The 16,790-nt window shown below is 44.6% G+C and overlaps 1 protein-coding gene across 5 annotated transcripts in view; it reads left to right on the top strand.

The window, feature by feature from the left end:
• Positions 1–10,114, top strand: part of ADRA1A (adrenoceptor alpha 1A) — a 116,093-nt gene extending 105,979 nt beyond the window's left edge. The window contains exons 3-4 of one of the 5 annotated variants that reach the window (XM_045195803.2): positions 3,680–4,086; positions 8,486–8,621. In XM_045195803.2, the coding sequence (XP_045051738.2) occupies positions 3,680–4,086; positions 8,486–8,494 (416 nt within the window). In that variant the 3' untranslated portion in view covers positions 8,495–8,621. Of the gene's footprint in view, positions 1–3,679; positions 7,861–8,485 lie in introns of those variants that run through there. The other 4 variants (XM_045195799.2, XM_053910942.1, XM_045195801.3 and 1 more) reach the window with 4 other exon arrangements.
• The last annotated feature ends 6,676 nt before the right edge of the window (positions 10,115–16,790 follow it).

Raw genomic sequence — 16,790 nt, 5'->3', positions numbered from 1 at the left:
TGACCAGGGTGTTTGGAGAGTCTTAAAGAGAAGAGAGTCAGAGATCCTGTGGCAGACAAAATAGAGGAAGGAAACTCCATGAAGGGAAGAGTCCTGGAGGGCTTGGGGATTTTCCAAAGTTCAAGAATTAGACCAGGCTGATTCACATAAAGGGTCAACCTGACCTGGAAGCAGAGTCTTGGCAGAGGTTGCTGAGGAGTACAACATACCTTTGGGGACAAGAGACATAGCAGTCCCTATGCTCATGTGGACAGTTCAAAAGTATGGCTCTTGCTGGGAAGCATAATGAGAAACACTAAACACCAGTTAATGCAGCAAGAAAAAGAGAGTGAAATACCATCACAGAGAAAACCAGAGGACTGCACAGAAACTGGGTGGAAAGAATGAAAGAAACAACAGAAGGAGAACAGGAGAGGAGGGTTTAGATATACATAGGTGCCACTTAGTAGGATAAACCAAATGATGACATTTAGGGGAAGGCCTCTGGCCCACAAGCATCTCTCAATTACTGTTTGAAAAGAGATTTGCTTGGATTAGCAAAACAACATCCCTGGGAGGTTAAAGCTGGAGACTGACATTTAGATCCAAGTATAAATTCACTTTAACCTTCTCCCTTTCTCTCCCTCCAGCTCAGAGGAAGAGGGAAGCAGGTGTCCTGAGCAGGGCACCTGGAAGGGGGACCAGTATTGACCTCAGAAGCTGTGGACAAAGGGAAGGCTACAGCAGAGAGAGCCCAGGAGCTCAGCTCTCAGTCTGCCAGACCTGGAATGAAGCAGGGCTGGAGGGAGGGGAAGAGGGTTGGGGAGATGAACTAAAAGGAAATTGGAGGTTTATATTTGTACACACAGATCTGGGCTCTGTAAGCAAAAGAGTGTTCTTGACAGAACTGGGAGAAATTCCAAGGATCCCAAATCACTTTATTACCATTCACATTAATGCTTCATGTATTTTTCTTTTTCTTTTAATTACAATTCTGAAAATCAGAAAAATGTACCCCCCTCTCTAGCTGATTTATAGAATAGTGAAATTCTCAGACAAGGTAGGTTTTGGTGCTCCCTGCTCATATATTCCCATGAAGCCCAGGCCAAGGCATGTCTCTGTGATGTGGGCTCCTGCAGTCATGTCATTATGGCGTCATTAGAAAGAAATATTGGACCATATATTGGCATCATAATGTAAGAAAAATTTTTTCTGGAACTGATCATACTCACATGAAACCAGCAGTCCTGTTGGCCTTACCCCTTTATCCACATCTCAAATGAAGTTTGAAAAAGCATCTTCCCCCAAAATAAATGAACAAAAAAACTGAACAGATTCATAGACAGAGAGAGCAGACTGGGGGGTGCCAGAGGGGAGGGGGTTTGGGGGATGAGTGAAAGAGGTAAAGGGACTGAGAAGTACAGATAGGTAGTTACAGAAAATTCACTGTGATGTAAAGTGCAGCACAGGGAATACAGTCGGTAGTGTTGTAATAACTGTGTTCGGGGCCAGGTGGGTGCTGGCAATATTGGGGATCTCCGTGGAAAGTATATGATTGTCTAACCACTACGCTGTACACTTGAAACCAATACAAATTTTAAAAGGAAAAAGAAAAAGCACCTTTCTAATTTAGCTTCTGGCAAATGTACACTTCATCACTCTATTTGCCATCTTCCTTCCCAAGAGATGTAGTATTCAAATCGATTTTGAGATTCCATAAAGGAACTAGGCCCTAAAATCAGACAGTCTAACTTCAAATCCCACCTATGCCAGCAACCAGCCCTCTGAGCAACCTTAGCTGAGTTATTCGACCCACTGTTTCTTCATTTGTAAGATGAGGATGTTACTAATAATGGTTAAATTGTAGGTAAAGTGTTTAGCACAGAGCCTGGCTCAAACCAGGCACTCAATATAAGTAAATTCTATTAGAGGAAAACATCAAAAGCTTTGGAGCTGAAGAACAACACTTTCTCACTTCACAACCATCATGCGTGTGTGCATGTGTGCATTCACTGCTCTGAGACAGGCTGAACTGAGCAGGGATTTGGTGTCAGGGACAGTGAACACTCCTGTCACCTCTGCGCCCTTTTGTCGTCCTTGCAATATTTTACTCTTTGCTTACATTTATGAGATCCTCTACTAAATTTTAGAGCATTGTTTGCTAGATTTAAGGACACCCATCAATTTGTCATGGCTCTAGTGGGTCCATAGAGCAGAGAGAAAAAGAAAGACATAAAATCAAGGCCTTTGAGCTGAAACAAAAGCAAAAGCTGTGCAGACAATAAAGACCACTGGATAGGGGGTTCTGGGTCCCCTTATGTATCACTGCCTTAGTGCTATAGCTCTTTAATCATCATTTTGTAATTTGGAAATCAAGTAATTGAATAAGATAATTCCCAACAATGTTCCCTCCTTACGGTTCCATGTTTGTTATTCTGCTGCCAACAGCTCTGTGACAGCTACTGCTCAAGATTTAAAGAGGTCTGGAACTGGATTCCTGCTTTGTTAACTAATGAATAAGACTTGAGTAGGTAAAGAGGGTGGAAAAGGGCATTTTAGATATCAGGACCCAACTCAAGAGAACAACAACAAAAAATGATCAGTGACTTGTCTCCAAGTTTGTGGTGAGTCTGTTTCAAGTAAAAGTTTTGAGGTTAAAAAGCTAAATTAGCTTATGTTGAGTTCTGTGGAGGATCCTGACTGTCAAGCCATTGGCAAGCATTTTGTAAAGATGTGGCAGGGGGCAGCCACTGGAGTATGCTGAGCAGGAAAGCTTATTGTAACATCGGAGGAAAATACAAATGCTCCTCAACTGACAACTGAGATACACAACATAAACCTATCACAAGCTGAAAAAATCATAAATCAAAAGTGCATTTAACACATCACACCTACCAAACATCATAGCTTAGCCTAGCCTAGCCTACCTTCAATGTGTTCAGAACACTTACATTAGTGTACAGTTGGGCAAAATCATCTTGCTGCCTCTGCCCAGCATCATTAGAGAGCATCGTACCACAAATCACTAGTCCAGGAAAAGATCAAAATTCAAAGTGCCACTTCTACTGAATTCATACCATCAAAAAACTAAGTCCAAACACAGTAGGTCGACAACTGGACTTACAGTATATTTGAAAATCATTGGCTAAAAGCTGGCAAAGCCAACATTCTGTAAATTTTTGTTTCTCATTAAAATATACAATTCCAACATTCAGGAGAGAAGGAATCTATAACTATTGAGGCTGTGTCTATATAACATTGCTTTAAAGAACAAAGGGAATATTCAAATAACCCCATTTTTATACAGGTTATTTGAATGAATTCCAACTTCTTTTTAAATTCAGACAAAACAGTTTGCATATGTAGACTCAGCCTAGGTTTCAAGTTTTCATTATGTAAAGCTTCACAGTAGAAATCAAGGGACTTTCTATCACGAAAGACAGTGTGACCCTCCGCACTGGGTCTGCCCCTGTAATGGACTTTGCACATGTGGACAACTGAGAATCATCTTGAGGATACTGCAAAGAGTTACATTCATCTGGGCTGATCAGTGAAATGTGAGAAACTAAGATGCACTTGGAATCATTTGAAACTTTTAAAAAATGTAAAAGGATGTCGGTTGGTTTATTGGCTTGTTTTCCCAGACCATTGGCCAGTTGGCTTGCAAATAGTAAGTAAGAATCTGTGTGTTTTCTTCCAGGGTCTTTCTTCCCTGATTTCAAGCCCTCTGAAACAGTTTTCAAAATAGCATTCTGGCTCGGATACCTAAACAGCTGCATCAACCCCATTATATACCCATGCTCCAGTCAAGAGTTTAAAAAGGCCTTCCAGAATGTCTTGAGACTCCAGTGCCTCCGCAGAAAGCAATCTTCCAAGCAGGCTCTGGGCTACACCCTGCACCCGCCCAGCCACACCCTGGAGGGGCAGCACAAGGACCTGGTGCGCATCCCCGTGGGCTCAGGAGACACCTTCTACAAGATCTCCAAGACGGATGGGGTCTGCGAGTGGAAGTTCTTCTCTTCACTGCCCCGAGGATCTACCAGGATCACAGTGCCCAAGGACCAGAGTGCCTGCACAGCCCGGGGGCGAAGTAAAGGCTTTGTGAAGGTCTGCTGCTGCGTGGGGCCCTCATCCCCGCACCAGGGAGAGAACCACCAAGTGCCAATCATTAAGATCCACACCATCTCCCTCAGTGAGAATGGGGAGGAAGTCTAGAGGACAGGAAAGGTCAGAAGGAAGGCAAGATGATCTTAGGCACCCTGCCCCTTTCTACAGGAAAGGCCAGTTCACTCTTCCTGGATGACAAGACAGGACCCTCCAACTGGACCATCTGAGAATGGGGTGGAGGGGGAGACCCAAGTCTTGGGCAGTGGGTAGGGCCCAGGGAGGAGGGGGGATGTGGCACAACCATCCCATTCAAACTGAGGACGAGCAGCACTTCCCTGAAGCTAATACCCTCTCATATCCTCTGAGCCTGCTCTCCACAGCCGGCCCCTTCGTCGGAAAACACCATGGGAAAGAGAAGTTCAGGCGCAATCCAAAAGACTATAAATATAGGGTTATGATTTCATCAGGAATATTTTCAGTGCACACTCTAAGTTTGGAGCTATTTCTTGATGGAGTGAGGGGATTTTATTTTCAGGCCTGGGGAGGAAGAGCCTTACCGTATGGCTGATACCCGGGCACGTTATTTTTAGAGCAAGTTTTAAACTTTACCATTTCTAATACATCCAGTGTCTCAGCTTGGTGAAACTTAACCATGAGATTTACCTTTTGGGGCAGTTTGACAGGATACTGCTCCTGATTCCTTAAGGATGGGGGTGGGAGGGCACTCATTGTCTCTGAACTAAAGGGGACTTGGGTCTGGATTGGCTGAAAGAACCAGTCAGCGGAAGGGTGGCTCTTCCTAATGGAAAGCAGTGGAGATGAGGGTCATTGTTTCAACCTAACTACCATGGACACAATTCCATTAAGCAGTTCCAAGCTCCCATGCAGGAAGTCTTCTTGTGTAACATAAAGATCTAGAGGTTAGGGTGGGGCAAGTGCTAATTCCAGGCTAAATTAGAGGCTGCAAAATTACTCCACAGCCCTTTTGACATGCCCTAGAGAGATCTTTCTCTGCAAATCACTTAACTTTTTCAGAATTCCATTATGAAAATCCACAGCTGATAATATTTTGAAAGGCACCTCTAGACTTCCATTTTGCTCAGCTGCTTCACTATTGCATAGGGAATGGGGTCGAGGCCCCAATGCACCTGCAGCGTGCAGGACTGAGCCTTATGATCCAAATACGTGCTTCCTGTCGTTCAAGAGGTACACCTGCTTAGCTTGGGAAAATGCTGACTAGAAACCCATCAAAAGCAAGAGTTTGCAGAGTTTTTGACAGATGCCCATTTATTCTGGTTAAAGATCCAGTAGCCCATTTACTTCATATATTTCCAGTTTCTACAGGTACTTGGGAAGCATGCTGTTTTTGGGTTTATGTATACCAAATTTTGGTAAACTTTAATAACTGGGTATATTTATTAAAGATGAATATGATAACTGTGTAAAAATTAAAATATTTTTCATATTCCACAGTAAGAATTTAAAATGAGATTTATGGTTTTGGAAGAATCAACTAGAATCACTGGTATAAGACTACTGATCATTTCAGTGGCCTCTTTCCACACATTTAGGTGATTTCCACTAGAATTTTGAAGTAGGTTGTAGCCATTATTTAACTTTAATGGCAAAAATATGGTCCATATCATCTTTTTCTTCTTCCTTGACAGAAAATGATAATTTCCTTAAATCTTTCTGAAAGGCTCATAACTTTGCACACTGCCATGGAGGGTAGGGTTGCATGTGGATTGGAGTTTGGTTGTTGTTTGAATATAAAATATTGACACTTTCTCAGCCCTTGCTAGAGAGTGTCTTCCCATTGACCAGACAGACATCCTGACTTATGCTCATGCTTGGGCTCTGGCATTAGATGTTGGCTGGATTTTTAGACTCTTCTGGTCTGTCTACATGTCCCATAACAGCTCTACCGAGGTGGGTGTCCTGTCGGGGCTGTCGGCACAGGGGAGGAGGTGGGTGTGCAGGCCTCACTGCGCTTTGCCCTCCTGGAAAAGAGAAGTTTCATCATTGAGAACTTCCTTCAGAATCTGAATTTTAAAACCCCCTTTTGCAAGGCCTCCCCTTATGAGAAGAGCTTCCTCATGAGAGAATAGTAATAGTTCTTCAGCAAAATACACCTGATCTTCAAACATCTTTACAGACAAATTTAAATATTAGATATTAGAAAGTTTAAGGTCACCAGAAGGCTAGCATTAGTGCCACTGTGCATCAAAATAGGCAACTACAGGATGTTTCTGTCATCAGATAAAAGCCATGACAATTGTACTCATGTAAAATTATCCATAAATAATTGTCTGCTACACTCCTCTCCAACCCCTCTCCCTCCAGGGAGGCAAACTTTAACATTGCTTTCCTTTCCCATAACATGGTATTATGTATGAACATGCCAATTTTACAAGAAATTAATGTCACCCAAGACTTAGCCAAAGTGGGATAACAATATACAAGTTATTTTTTGCTCATCCACAAAAATCTCTGTACCTTTGAGCATGCCAAAAACTATCTAAAATTGTCACAGTTAAACAGATGATTGTCATATTTATACTCACATGTTTACTGCTTCTATTTGGAGTTTGAAGAATTTACCCAGGGCAACAGTGGTCAGAATGTCTTCTCTAATGTGTCATAAAAGCAGTTGCTGAAGGATTGTCTCAACACCACAAAAAGTCAGCTTGACATGACGGGAGAGGCAAAATCTGTTTTTCTTGCAATTCAAACTGCATGCATTAAGCGACACCTTGAATCTCTTTATTCAAAAATGTCCCCAGACTTTTGCAAGTATTTCAGGAGTTTTTCAAGTATTTCAGTATTTCAAGTATTGTCACAGTTTTCTTCCTTTTGCCTCTGGGTGTCACATCCAAGACCACCCCTACCTATAATCACTCAGTGTATGCCAACACTCTCCAAAATATTAAGGCTTCTAACTCTCGCCACCTACCTGAACTGGCCCATCTGTGGTAGACAGTGATACTTGGGGAAATAAATATTTTCTTAAGGCTTTTTTGTTAGGCCCTACTGTGGGTCAGGCCTTACCAGGGCATTTTGCACCCGTTGTCTCTAAACCTCATATCAACCCCACTATTCATAGTTTGGAGACTGAGACCTGAGAGTTAAGAGTGACTGAGGACTGGCCCAGGGCCAAGGAGGAACTGTGATTTCTTCCTGGCCCTCTCTAACACTGAAGTCTGCATGTTTTGGTTTGTTTTTTTCACAACGCCCTTGACTCATAAATAGTGGGGGTAAAAATCCCTCAGTTGGGACTGAGTATGCTAAGAACACTAGACCATACCCAAACTTGTTACTGTTTTCTTTCCTTGGGATTTGCCTGCCAATTAACCTCAGTAAATATCCTGCAAAATCTTCATTGCAGCCAAACCCAACAGCAGGTCATCATAAATGAAAGGGTTTGGTATCTATAATTCTTTTTTTAAAGATGTTATTTATTTATCTTTAGACAGAGGGGAAGGAAGGGAAAAAGAGAGGGAGAAAAACATGAATGTGTGGTTGCTGCTCATGCACCCCCATATGAGAGAATGCAAAAGAGGCTGCATTGGCCTAGAACAGCAAGACACACTTGTGGGTACAAAATACACCATACTGTCCAGTGTGCTGATGTTACTGACTGCCACCCACTGTTCATCGCACTCTTCCAGGAAGTATGTCTGTCCCTTTTTAAAGTAAATAAAAACAAATGCATCACTCTTATCAGCTATATTCCAGCCTTTTTTTTTTTTTGAGTTAAAGAGAAAAGAAATTATAGGCATCACCAGGAGCACACAGAGCTGAGAGTGTGTTAAACATGTGAATGTCATCTTTGTCACCTTGGGAACATGGTTTCAGAGTGCTGAGCTCCAGGTAGCCAGAGACCTGGACAATCTTTGCAGACAGAGAATTGGTTGGCAGCTGTGGCAGCTTGTTGGATGGCATTTCCTTGGTCCTGGCTTTCCTTGTGCAAGGGAATGCTTAGGTCCTGAGGGTCGGCCCCCTGTCCCTCCACAGCAAGCCATCACACAGGCCTCCTGGCCCAGTAGGTTTCATGGTTGTGTCCTGGGGGGACATTTTAGGAACTATTTGCTTGGGAAGGTAATTAGCCTTTAATCACAGCTATTTAATCACAGCTTGACACACAGTCTCACTTGTTTCTGGGGCTGGTTCTGCTCAGGTCTTCTTGCCAAAAAAGAGGCTGCCTCTGTCTATGAGGGCTTGTTGACTTAATCAGGAAAGAGCTCTGCCCATCAGCAAAGGGATGAGGGATTGCGGGCTCAAGGAAGGTAAACTCTGCGAGCAAAAACAGGGTGATGAAAAAGATGGCAGAGGTGGTAACTATGGAGACAACCTCGGAGGTGTGCTCACCTGTTACTCTGATTTCTTTTTGCACTACTAGGACTTTTAACCATGAAACCACCTGCACACAGCTCCGGTCGAGCCCAGTTGGAACACTGTCAGCATCTGCTCCTTGTCAGTAAAGTGTGCTGTGGAGTAGGGCCGAGCCCAGGCTGCTGTCCACCTGGGGTCCACCATCTTCAAAAAGCAACAGCAGCCGTGGCCCCCACCCCACCAGCAAGGTCCCTGACAGAAGATGACTGCTGGGGGCTGGGCTGGCCAAAGCAAGTCAGGATTTCAGTGGTGGCACCCGGCCCCTGGCCAGTGTTCCATCAGCACATCCGCAGCCATGCTCCCCAGGCCCTCATGTCACTGGGGCAGAGGAGGATGGACCTCTCTGCTCTGCACAGGAGAATGGCATTTCTTCTTCACTCTGCAGCACAGATTACTGAGTGTCCTGCCTGAAAGGAAGGTTATGGCAGTTGGGGAGGGGGCTGTTGAAAGGGAGAAAGAAGACTGACCCTGGACGTTGCTCAAACTAGGATGGATGGTTCAGGAACCCATTGCTGCAGCTGATAAGCAAGGAGCTGCCCTAAAGCTATGCTTATTCGTGTCCAAGGGCAAAGTAATTATCTTTCCTTTTTGTGTGGCTGGGGAGTTGTTATATTACTTTCCCTACAAGTCATAGTCAACTTTGCCACATTATCAGCTGGAAATGATTATTGGTAAACTATGAAAAATACAGACTTAATTAGGTAAAAAAAAATCTAAGAGCAAATTTATACTATATCTGGAGGGAACAATAAAGACACTGATCTACATAAAAAACCTGAATAATAGTAGGTGCATTCAGATGCAGTATTAAAAAAGTGAAGACAGAAAATCCCTGCATGAGTTTGATGTTTCCTCCCATTGATACAATACTTCATACCTTTTAAAGCACTTCTGCCTATCTCAAGTCATTCCTGAGCATTAGTCCATAATATAGATCATCTGTACTTCACATATAAAGAAACAAGGGGAAGGGGCTAGGGAGAGGTTTAAGGATTTCTTTGAATCGCCCCAAATCCAGCCTCTGACTCCTTTTTCCATGAGCCTTCAATATCCCCAAAGTCCACTGTGCTTCCTGAGACCCTGACTTTCGTGTCACTAATTCATCCCTGATCCAGATTCCCCCTCTGTTTGTATCTTCTCTCCTGGTACAGCTCAGCGGCTGGACAGTACAAGGTGGTTCTAGGTGCTGAGTACATATTTGTCTACGCTGCTCTCGTTGGCTAAACAACAAGCTGCTGTAACACTGCTCTCTCTCCCTAGAAAGTCAGCAGCAAAGCTAAGGGGATAAGCAGGGCAGGGACTTGTCAACAGGGTGACACATAGGCAAAGCCAGCAGTAACTGACACCTTAAGGACCTCAAGAATGCAGAGGTCCCAAAGGAGATTTCAGAACCCCCTTTGCTGGGGAGCCTGAGAGTCATCTCATACACCCTGTTGATCACCGTCAGCAACTGCTCACTTCCTCTCCTGCACCCCATGCACCAGACACAAAAAACACAGAGAGGCACAGACAGTCCCTAGCTAATGAGGTGGGTGTGTTGCAAGCTCATCTGTTGCAAGCCAAGAATGCATTCATTCTTCCAAGAGACATTGTTAGAAATGGGGGAGGGGAAGGATGTTCCTAGCTGAACTAAAGAATAAAGCTCTATTTAATGTATACCAGGGGCTGGAATACTTTTTTTTTTCCCTATAAATAGCTAGACATTTAGAAATTGTGGGGTCATATAGTCTCTGTCACTCATTCTTTGTTTAATTGGGGTGGAGGGAGGGACAATCTTCTAAAAATGTAGAAACCAGTCATAGCTCATAGGCATGGGCCTGGTTTAGCCTATGGGCCACAGTTTGCCACCCCTGATCTATATACCACTGCTAGCTTACACTGTTGTGAAAATAATGCTAAGCAGTGGATTTTGGTCAACATACAAGCATCTTTTTCTAGTATGCCATTGACATATCTCCACCTGACTACTTTAATGTTCCCAGCCTGTGTGAGTTGCTGGGTATAAAGTGACAAGTTCATAATCAGGGGTGGGATCTACTCCAAATGACCTGTAGCCCCCCCAAATGCACTTAGACTATCATCATGACTTTTTACGCAGGCCTCAGGATGAAAGGAAAGCACCCACCACCCTCCCACTGTTGTGTTTGGTAGCAGAAGCCCACGGAGTTCATGAGGGTGTCTCGATTCTTCACCTCATCAGCACAACCTGGCCAACTCTGAGAGTAACAACAGTTAGTAGGTCCATATGGCCAGGGCCTATGTGAAGTCCCTCTGGAGCTCTGCTGGAGTGGCCCCCAGAGGCCCTCAGGACACATGTGTGGCTTCTCAGGAGGGCCTCCTGACCACAGCACTCTGCACAAGGGTCTGGAGACTGTGCCCTGGAACTCACCATGAAGTGGGACACAGAGGAGGGGCAGGGGGCAGGAGGAGGGGTTGGGGAGTCCTCCCAAAGACAAATGCTACTTTCTAGCAGGTTTCTTATCCTCCTCCTTTCCTTCTTTTCCTATTTTTCCTTTTTTGTTTAAGTCTGAAATTGCTTAACTTGACTCGAAATGGCGTATGGGAAAACAGATTTAGCCCTGTGCCAGGGCAGGATGAAGCCACAGTTGGCTGAGCTAGCACTTCATTGGAAGGACTTGCTTCCCTGCCCTCTCTCCAGTCCTGATGGGCAGTGATGGGGAAGAAGAGAGGTGTCCGGTTCCCGGGCCTGGGGCAGGGTGTCTGCAGCATTAAGGGATGAGGCTCTCTGGCAGGGCTCAAGTTGGGGCCTGAAGCAGCAATGGGTGAAGAACTGGCATGGAAGGACCTGGAAGGATCGAGATAGCACCGCTGTCTTTGCTGGGCACAGAAAGGAGGACTTGGGCCGCCTCATTCCTGGTACAGCAGCTCCTCTTTCCTTCTCCTGCCCCCAGTCTGTCTTGCTCCTTTCCTTTCTTCTTTTCGTCTTCTTTCCTTATCTCTTCCTCTCCCTCCATAACTCCACCCTCCCCTTCTTGCCAAACTTACAAGCAGTGACTGACATTGCCATAGGTGCTCATACTCCTGTGGGTGCCAGTTCCCGTGGGATAGAATATTGCATGCATAACCCTAGGTGGGATTGCCTCAGCCCCTTTGTCCCCTCTTCACATCAGACATCAGGCCTGATGCTGCAAGCTGTCCTCCGTACCCTCCCCCGGCAGCCTCCAGGGACCCAGGGCAGGGGGCAGGCCTGCAGGGCAAGGGTTCACTCAAGGTCTTCCCCAAGGACTTTCACCTTCTGCCCACGTGGCTGTCTTTCTGCTTTTACACTGTTAATTCCAAAAGAAAGGTACAAACACATGAGCAGCTACCTATCAGGAAGATCTGGTGGTCAGGAGAGGTATCTGTCCCCTCCCCCAGAGGTAAAGATCTTCTTCCCAGCCGCCACCTCTCACTCCCTGACAACTTAAAACCCTCTAACAATTTACCCAGCCTGCAAGGTCACCTTCTCTTTCCCTTCTTCATCCTCTGTTTGTTGCCTTTGTGGTTTTTCCCCCCTTTTACTTTCCCTTAGTCCTTCAAAGCCCTGATTAGTCTCATAAAGTAAACTTGGTTTCATGTTAGCATTTGGCAGTGCTGATGTGCGTGCACAGAATTGGGTGAAAGGTTCCTCCTTCCCTGGTGCTTCTGCTCTACCCCCGTCCCTGCCCCACCACCCCTTCAGCTCCTGGAACTTGCTCACGGACTCCCTCTATTCTCTCCTCTTAGCAGGAGCCTTTATACTCCGAGCAAAGGGAATTCTGCTCCCAGACGTGCTTCTGCTTTTGCTGACATAGCTCATGTACTTGTAATAGCCCATATTCATGTGCACAGCTGTCATGGCAAAGTGTCATGGTGGCAACTTCGACCACAGATGTTTCTTCTCATAGGTCTGGAAGCTGGAAGTCTGGGGTCCAGGTATCTCAGGGCTGTTCCTCCCGAGGCCTCTCTCCTGGGCCTGCAGACGGCCGCCTCTACCTGTGTTCTCCCTCACCTGGCCTTCCCCGGTGTGTCCTGATCTCCTCTTCTTACAAGGACACCAGTCAGATTGGATCAGAGCCCATCCTAACAACCTCATTTTAACCTGAATCACCTCTTTAAAGGTCCTGTCTCCAAATACAGTCACATTCTGAGGTACTAGGTATTAGGGTTAGACATGAAATTTGGGGGAGACACAATTCAGCCCATAATGCTTTTCTCCCCATTCTGTCCTTTCAGTGCATAAAAATGTATCCATAATTCTGTCCCCAGATCAGGTGTTCAAATGCAGCCTTTCCTGAACACCTTCTCCAAGTTCCTATAGCAATGGCCTGTAAGAAGCACCTGGCAACTAGTGATGCATTTTATTGTGATCTTTCTGTGGCTTTTTAAAATCTATATTTTTTCACTTTAAAACATACTTTACACTGTACCTTTCCATCTTCTCAACTGGATGGAAACTTGGGAGGGCAGGAACTGTCATATCATTCCATATGGTTGTTTCAGTCCTCAGCCCATGGGTGGCCATATCTGAGGACCAGGACTATACTGAGCAGGCAAAGAGAGAGGGGACAAAGAGGGACAGATCTGAGCACTAGTGACAGGCACTGGGAGGGCAGGTCCACAGGGACTTGGAAATACAAGATAACCCACCAAGAAGGCTCAGGTACTAGTTGACACCAGTGGGCTTCTGGAAAGTCACAGTGAGAGTCTCCTAGGAGTGCAGAGCACAGCAGTGGGGAACCCCAGGTTCATGCCACCTTGAGCCAGACAGGCATAGCACTACCTAGGACACACCTGCATGCAGGAACGCAGAATGCCGTCACTGAATGGGATGGACCCCAGACCATGAGAGCAAGGTGAGACAGCAGGACCGGATTCAGAGCCAGTGTTAGAACCCGGTCCTGGGAGATGGGTGGCCAAGGGGTCTGTGGGGGGCTGTGCTCACCATGGGTCCCCAGTCTCAGAGATGGGTGAGTTGTCTAGAGTAATGTGATACATCAGCTTCAGTCCAATGGAGAAACTGAAAGAGGAGAAACCATGTGACAAGACAGAGCCTACAAAAGTATTAAGTGTATTGAGGCTAAAACAATCTAAAAACAGGTTCGAATGAGTGTAGCAATAGTTTATTGATTTATCAACTTAAACAAAATGTGTCTTTCTTCTCCACTCTAGTCCCCATTCCTTTTGCTAAACCCAGCCTTATCTTTCATGATGAAAAGATTTCAGCCCTATAGCATGGCTAATTAAAGTCTCAGGGTTGGAAGGCCCTTGGCCCATTAATCAAAAGCTGAGCATCAGGATAAATACTTCTCAGTCCACAGTGTGTCCCCCACCGAGGCCCTATGTCACAGCAGAGTGGCTGTCATTGTAAAGGTCAAGGAAAGGCAGAGGCTTGATGAATGGGGAGGTGAATGAGCAACTTCAGTCAAAAATAAGAATGCCCCAATTTACTCTGACAAGTAGAAAGGCTGTTAAAAAGTAAGCCAATGAAGTACTTTAAAGAGCAAAACAAGCAAGTATGACAAATATTCAAATAACGAGAAATTGCTAGTTTTCTACATACTTTTTTGAGGACGACAAACATTCATTAGGGAGCAACTGAATAAAAACGCAGGGTCCCATGCTTGCTTTTGTCTTCTATAGCTCGCTGGACCCCTGCCTCCCTCTATCCAACATCACACAGGCCTCTGATACTGGGACTTTAACACAGGGTGCAATAGTCTGCCACAGAAGTGTTGTGTCAGCTGTTAAAGCCTGACTCCAAACACGAGCTTCTTCATCAGATGTAGAGGGAGGGAACAGGTCATTTCTGTCTCTGACATGTGACAAGGCACCACAGTCTGCTCTCCAGTATCACAGCACCTGCTTATCCAATACAGTAGACAAAATGAATTCTCTCTGACGAAGTGTGCAGAGATGAAGTCCAATAGTAAACATGACCTTTTTAATTGAATTTATTGGAGTGACATTGGTTCACAAAACCACAAAGATTCAAGGGTACAACTCAACAAATCATCACCTGCACACTGTATTGTGCACCCATCACCCCAGCAAAGTCTCTTTCTATCTCCAGTCCCCCCACTTTTCCTACCTCCATCTAACACTCCCTCTTCCCTCTGACTATCACCACACTGATGTCTGTGTCTATGTGTTATATATATGTTTTTATAATCCCTTCACCTCTTTTCATCAAGTCCTCCAACCCCCGCCCCTCTGACATCTGTCAGTCTGATCCATGTATCCGTGCCTCTGTTTCTATTTTGTTCATCAGATTCCACATATAAGTGAAACCACATGATATTGTATTTGTCTTTCTCTGACTGGCTTATTTCACTTAGTATAATAGTCTCCAGATCTATCCATGCTGTTGCAAAAGGTAAAATTGCCTTTTTTTTTAAATTCAACCAAGAAGTATTCTATTGTTTAAACATACCACAGCATTTTATCCACTCATCTACTGATGGGTACTGGGACGGTTTCCAGATCTTGGAGATTGTAAATAATGCTGCAATGAGCACAGACGTGCATATATGCTTTCAAATTAGTGTTTTGGGTTTCTTTGGATATATTCCCAAAAGTGGGATTGCTGGGTCATAAGGCAGATTCATTTTTAATTTTTTGAGAAACCTCTATACTGTTCTCCACAGTGGCTGCCCCATTCTTCATTCCCACCAACAGTGCATGAGAGTTTCCATTTATCCATATCCTCAACAGCACTTGTTTATTGATTTACTGATGATAGCCATTCTCACAGGTGTGAGTTGATATCTCATTGTGGTTTTGATTTGCATTTCTGATAATTAGTGACATTGAGCATCTTTTCATATGCCCTTGGCCATCTGTATGACCTCTTCAGAAAAATGTCTATTCAGTTTCTTTGCCAATTTTTTAAAATATATTTATTGATTATGCTATTACAGTTGTCCCATTTCCCCCCCTTCACTCCACTCCACCCTGCACACCCCCTCCCTCCCACATTCCCCCTCTATAGTTCATGTCCATGGGTCATACTTATAAGTTCTTTGGCTTCTACATTTCCTATACTATTCTTACCCTCCCCCTGTCTATTTTCTACCTACCATTTATGATCCTTATTCTCTGCACCTTTCCCCCCTCTCTCCCCCTCCCATTCCCCTGTTGATAACCCTCCATGTGATCTCCATTTCTGTAGTTCTGTTCCTGTTCTCGTTGTTGGCTTAGTTTGCTTTTGTTTCTGTTTTAGGTGTGGTTGTTAATAACTGTGAGTCTGCTGTCATTTTTACTGTTCATATTTTTGATCTTCTTTTTCTTAGATAAGTCCCTTTGACATTTCATATAATAAGGGCTTGGTGATGATGAACTTCTTTAACTTGACCTTATCTGAGAAGCACTTTATCTTCCCTTCCATTCTAAATGATAGCTTTGCTGGATACAGTAATCTTGGATGTAGGTCCTTGCCTTTCATGACTTGGAATACTTCTTGCCAGCCCCTTCTTGCCTGTAAGGTCTCTTTGGAGAAATCAGCTGACAGTCTTATGGGAACTCCTTTGGAGGTAACCGTGTCCTTTTCTCTTGCTGCTTCTAAGATTCTCTCCTTCTCTTTAATCTTAGGTAATGTAATTATGATGTGCCTTGGTGTGTTCCTCCTTGGGTCCAGCTTCTTTGGGACTCTCTGAGCTTCCTGGACTTCCTGGAAGTCTATTTCCTTTGCCAGATTGGGGAAGTTCTCCTTCATTATTTGTTCAAATAAGTTTTCAATTTTTTGCTCTTCCTCTTTTCCTTCTGGCACCCCTATAATTTGGACGTTGGAACGTTTCAAGATGTCCTGGAGGTTCCTAAGCCTCTCCTCATTTTTCTGAATTCTTGTTTCTTCATTCTTTTCTGGTTGGATGTTTCTTTCTTCCTTCTGGTCCACACCGTTGATTTGAGTCCCACTCTCCTTCGCCTCACTATTGGTTCCCTGTACATTTTCCTTTGTTTCTCTTAGCATGGCCTTCATTTTTTTCATCTAATTTGCGACCAAATTCAACCAGTTCTGTGAGCATCCTAATTACCAGTGTTTTGAACTGTGCATCTCATAGGTTGGCTATCTGTTCGCTGCTTAGTTGAATTATTTCTGGGGCTTTGATTTGTCCTTTCATTTGGGCCTTTTTTTTTTTTTTTTTGGTCTCAGCGTGCCTGTTATGTAACGGGGCGGAGCCTTAGGTGTTCACCTGGGTGGGGTAATGCTGGTCACTGAGCTGTGACGCTGTATGTGGGGAAGGGGCCGAAAGGGAGCAATGGCACCTGCTCCACTCTCTGCCAGTCTCTAGTCACTCCCTCTGCTACCCACAATCAAACTGGGCCCCCTCTGG

This window comes from Desmodus rotundus, chromosome 9, assembly GCF_022682495.2.
Source record: "Desmodus rotundus isolate HL8 chromosome 9, HLdesRot8A.1, whole genome shotgun sequence".
Taxonomy (NCBI): domain Eukaryota; kingdom Metazoa; phylum Chordata; class Mammalia; order Chiroptera; family Phyllostomidae; genus Desmodus; species Desmodus rotundus.
This window is presented reverse-complemented; position numbering and strand designations above follow the sequence as displayed.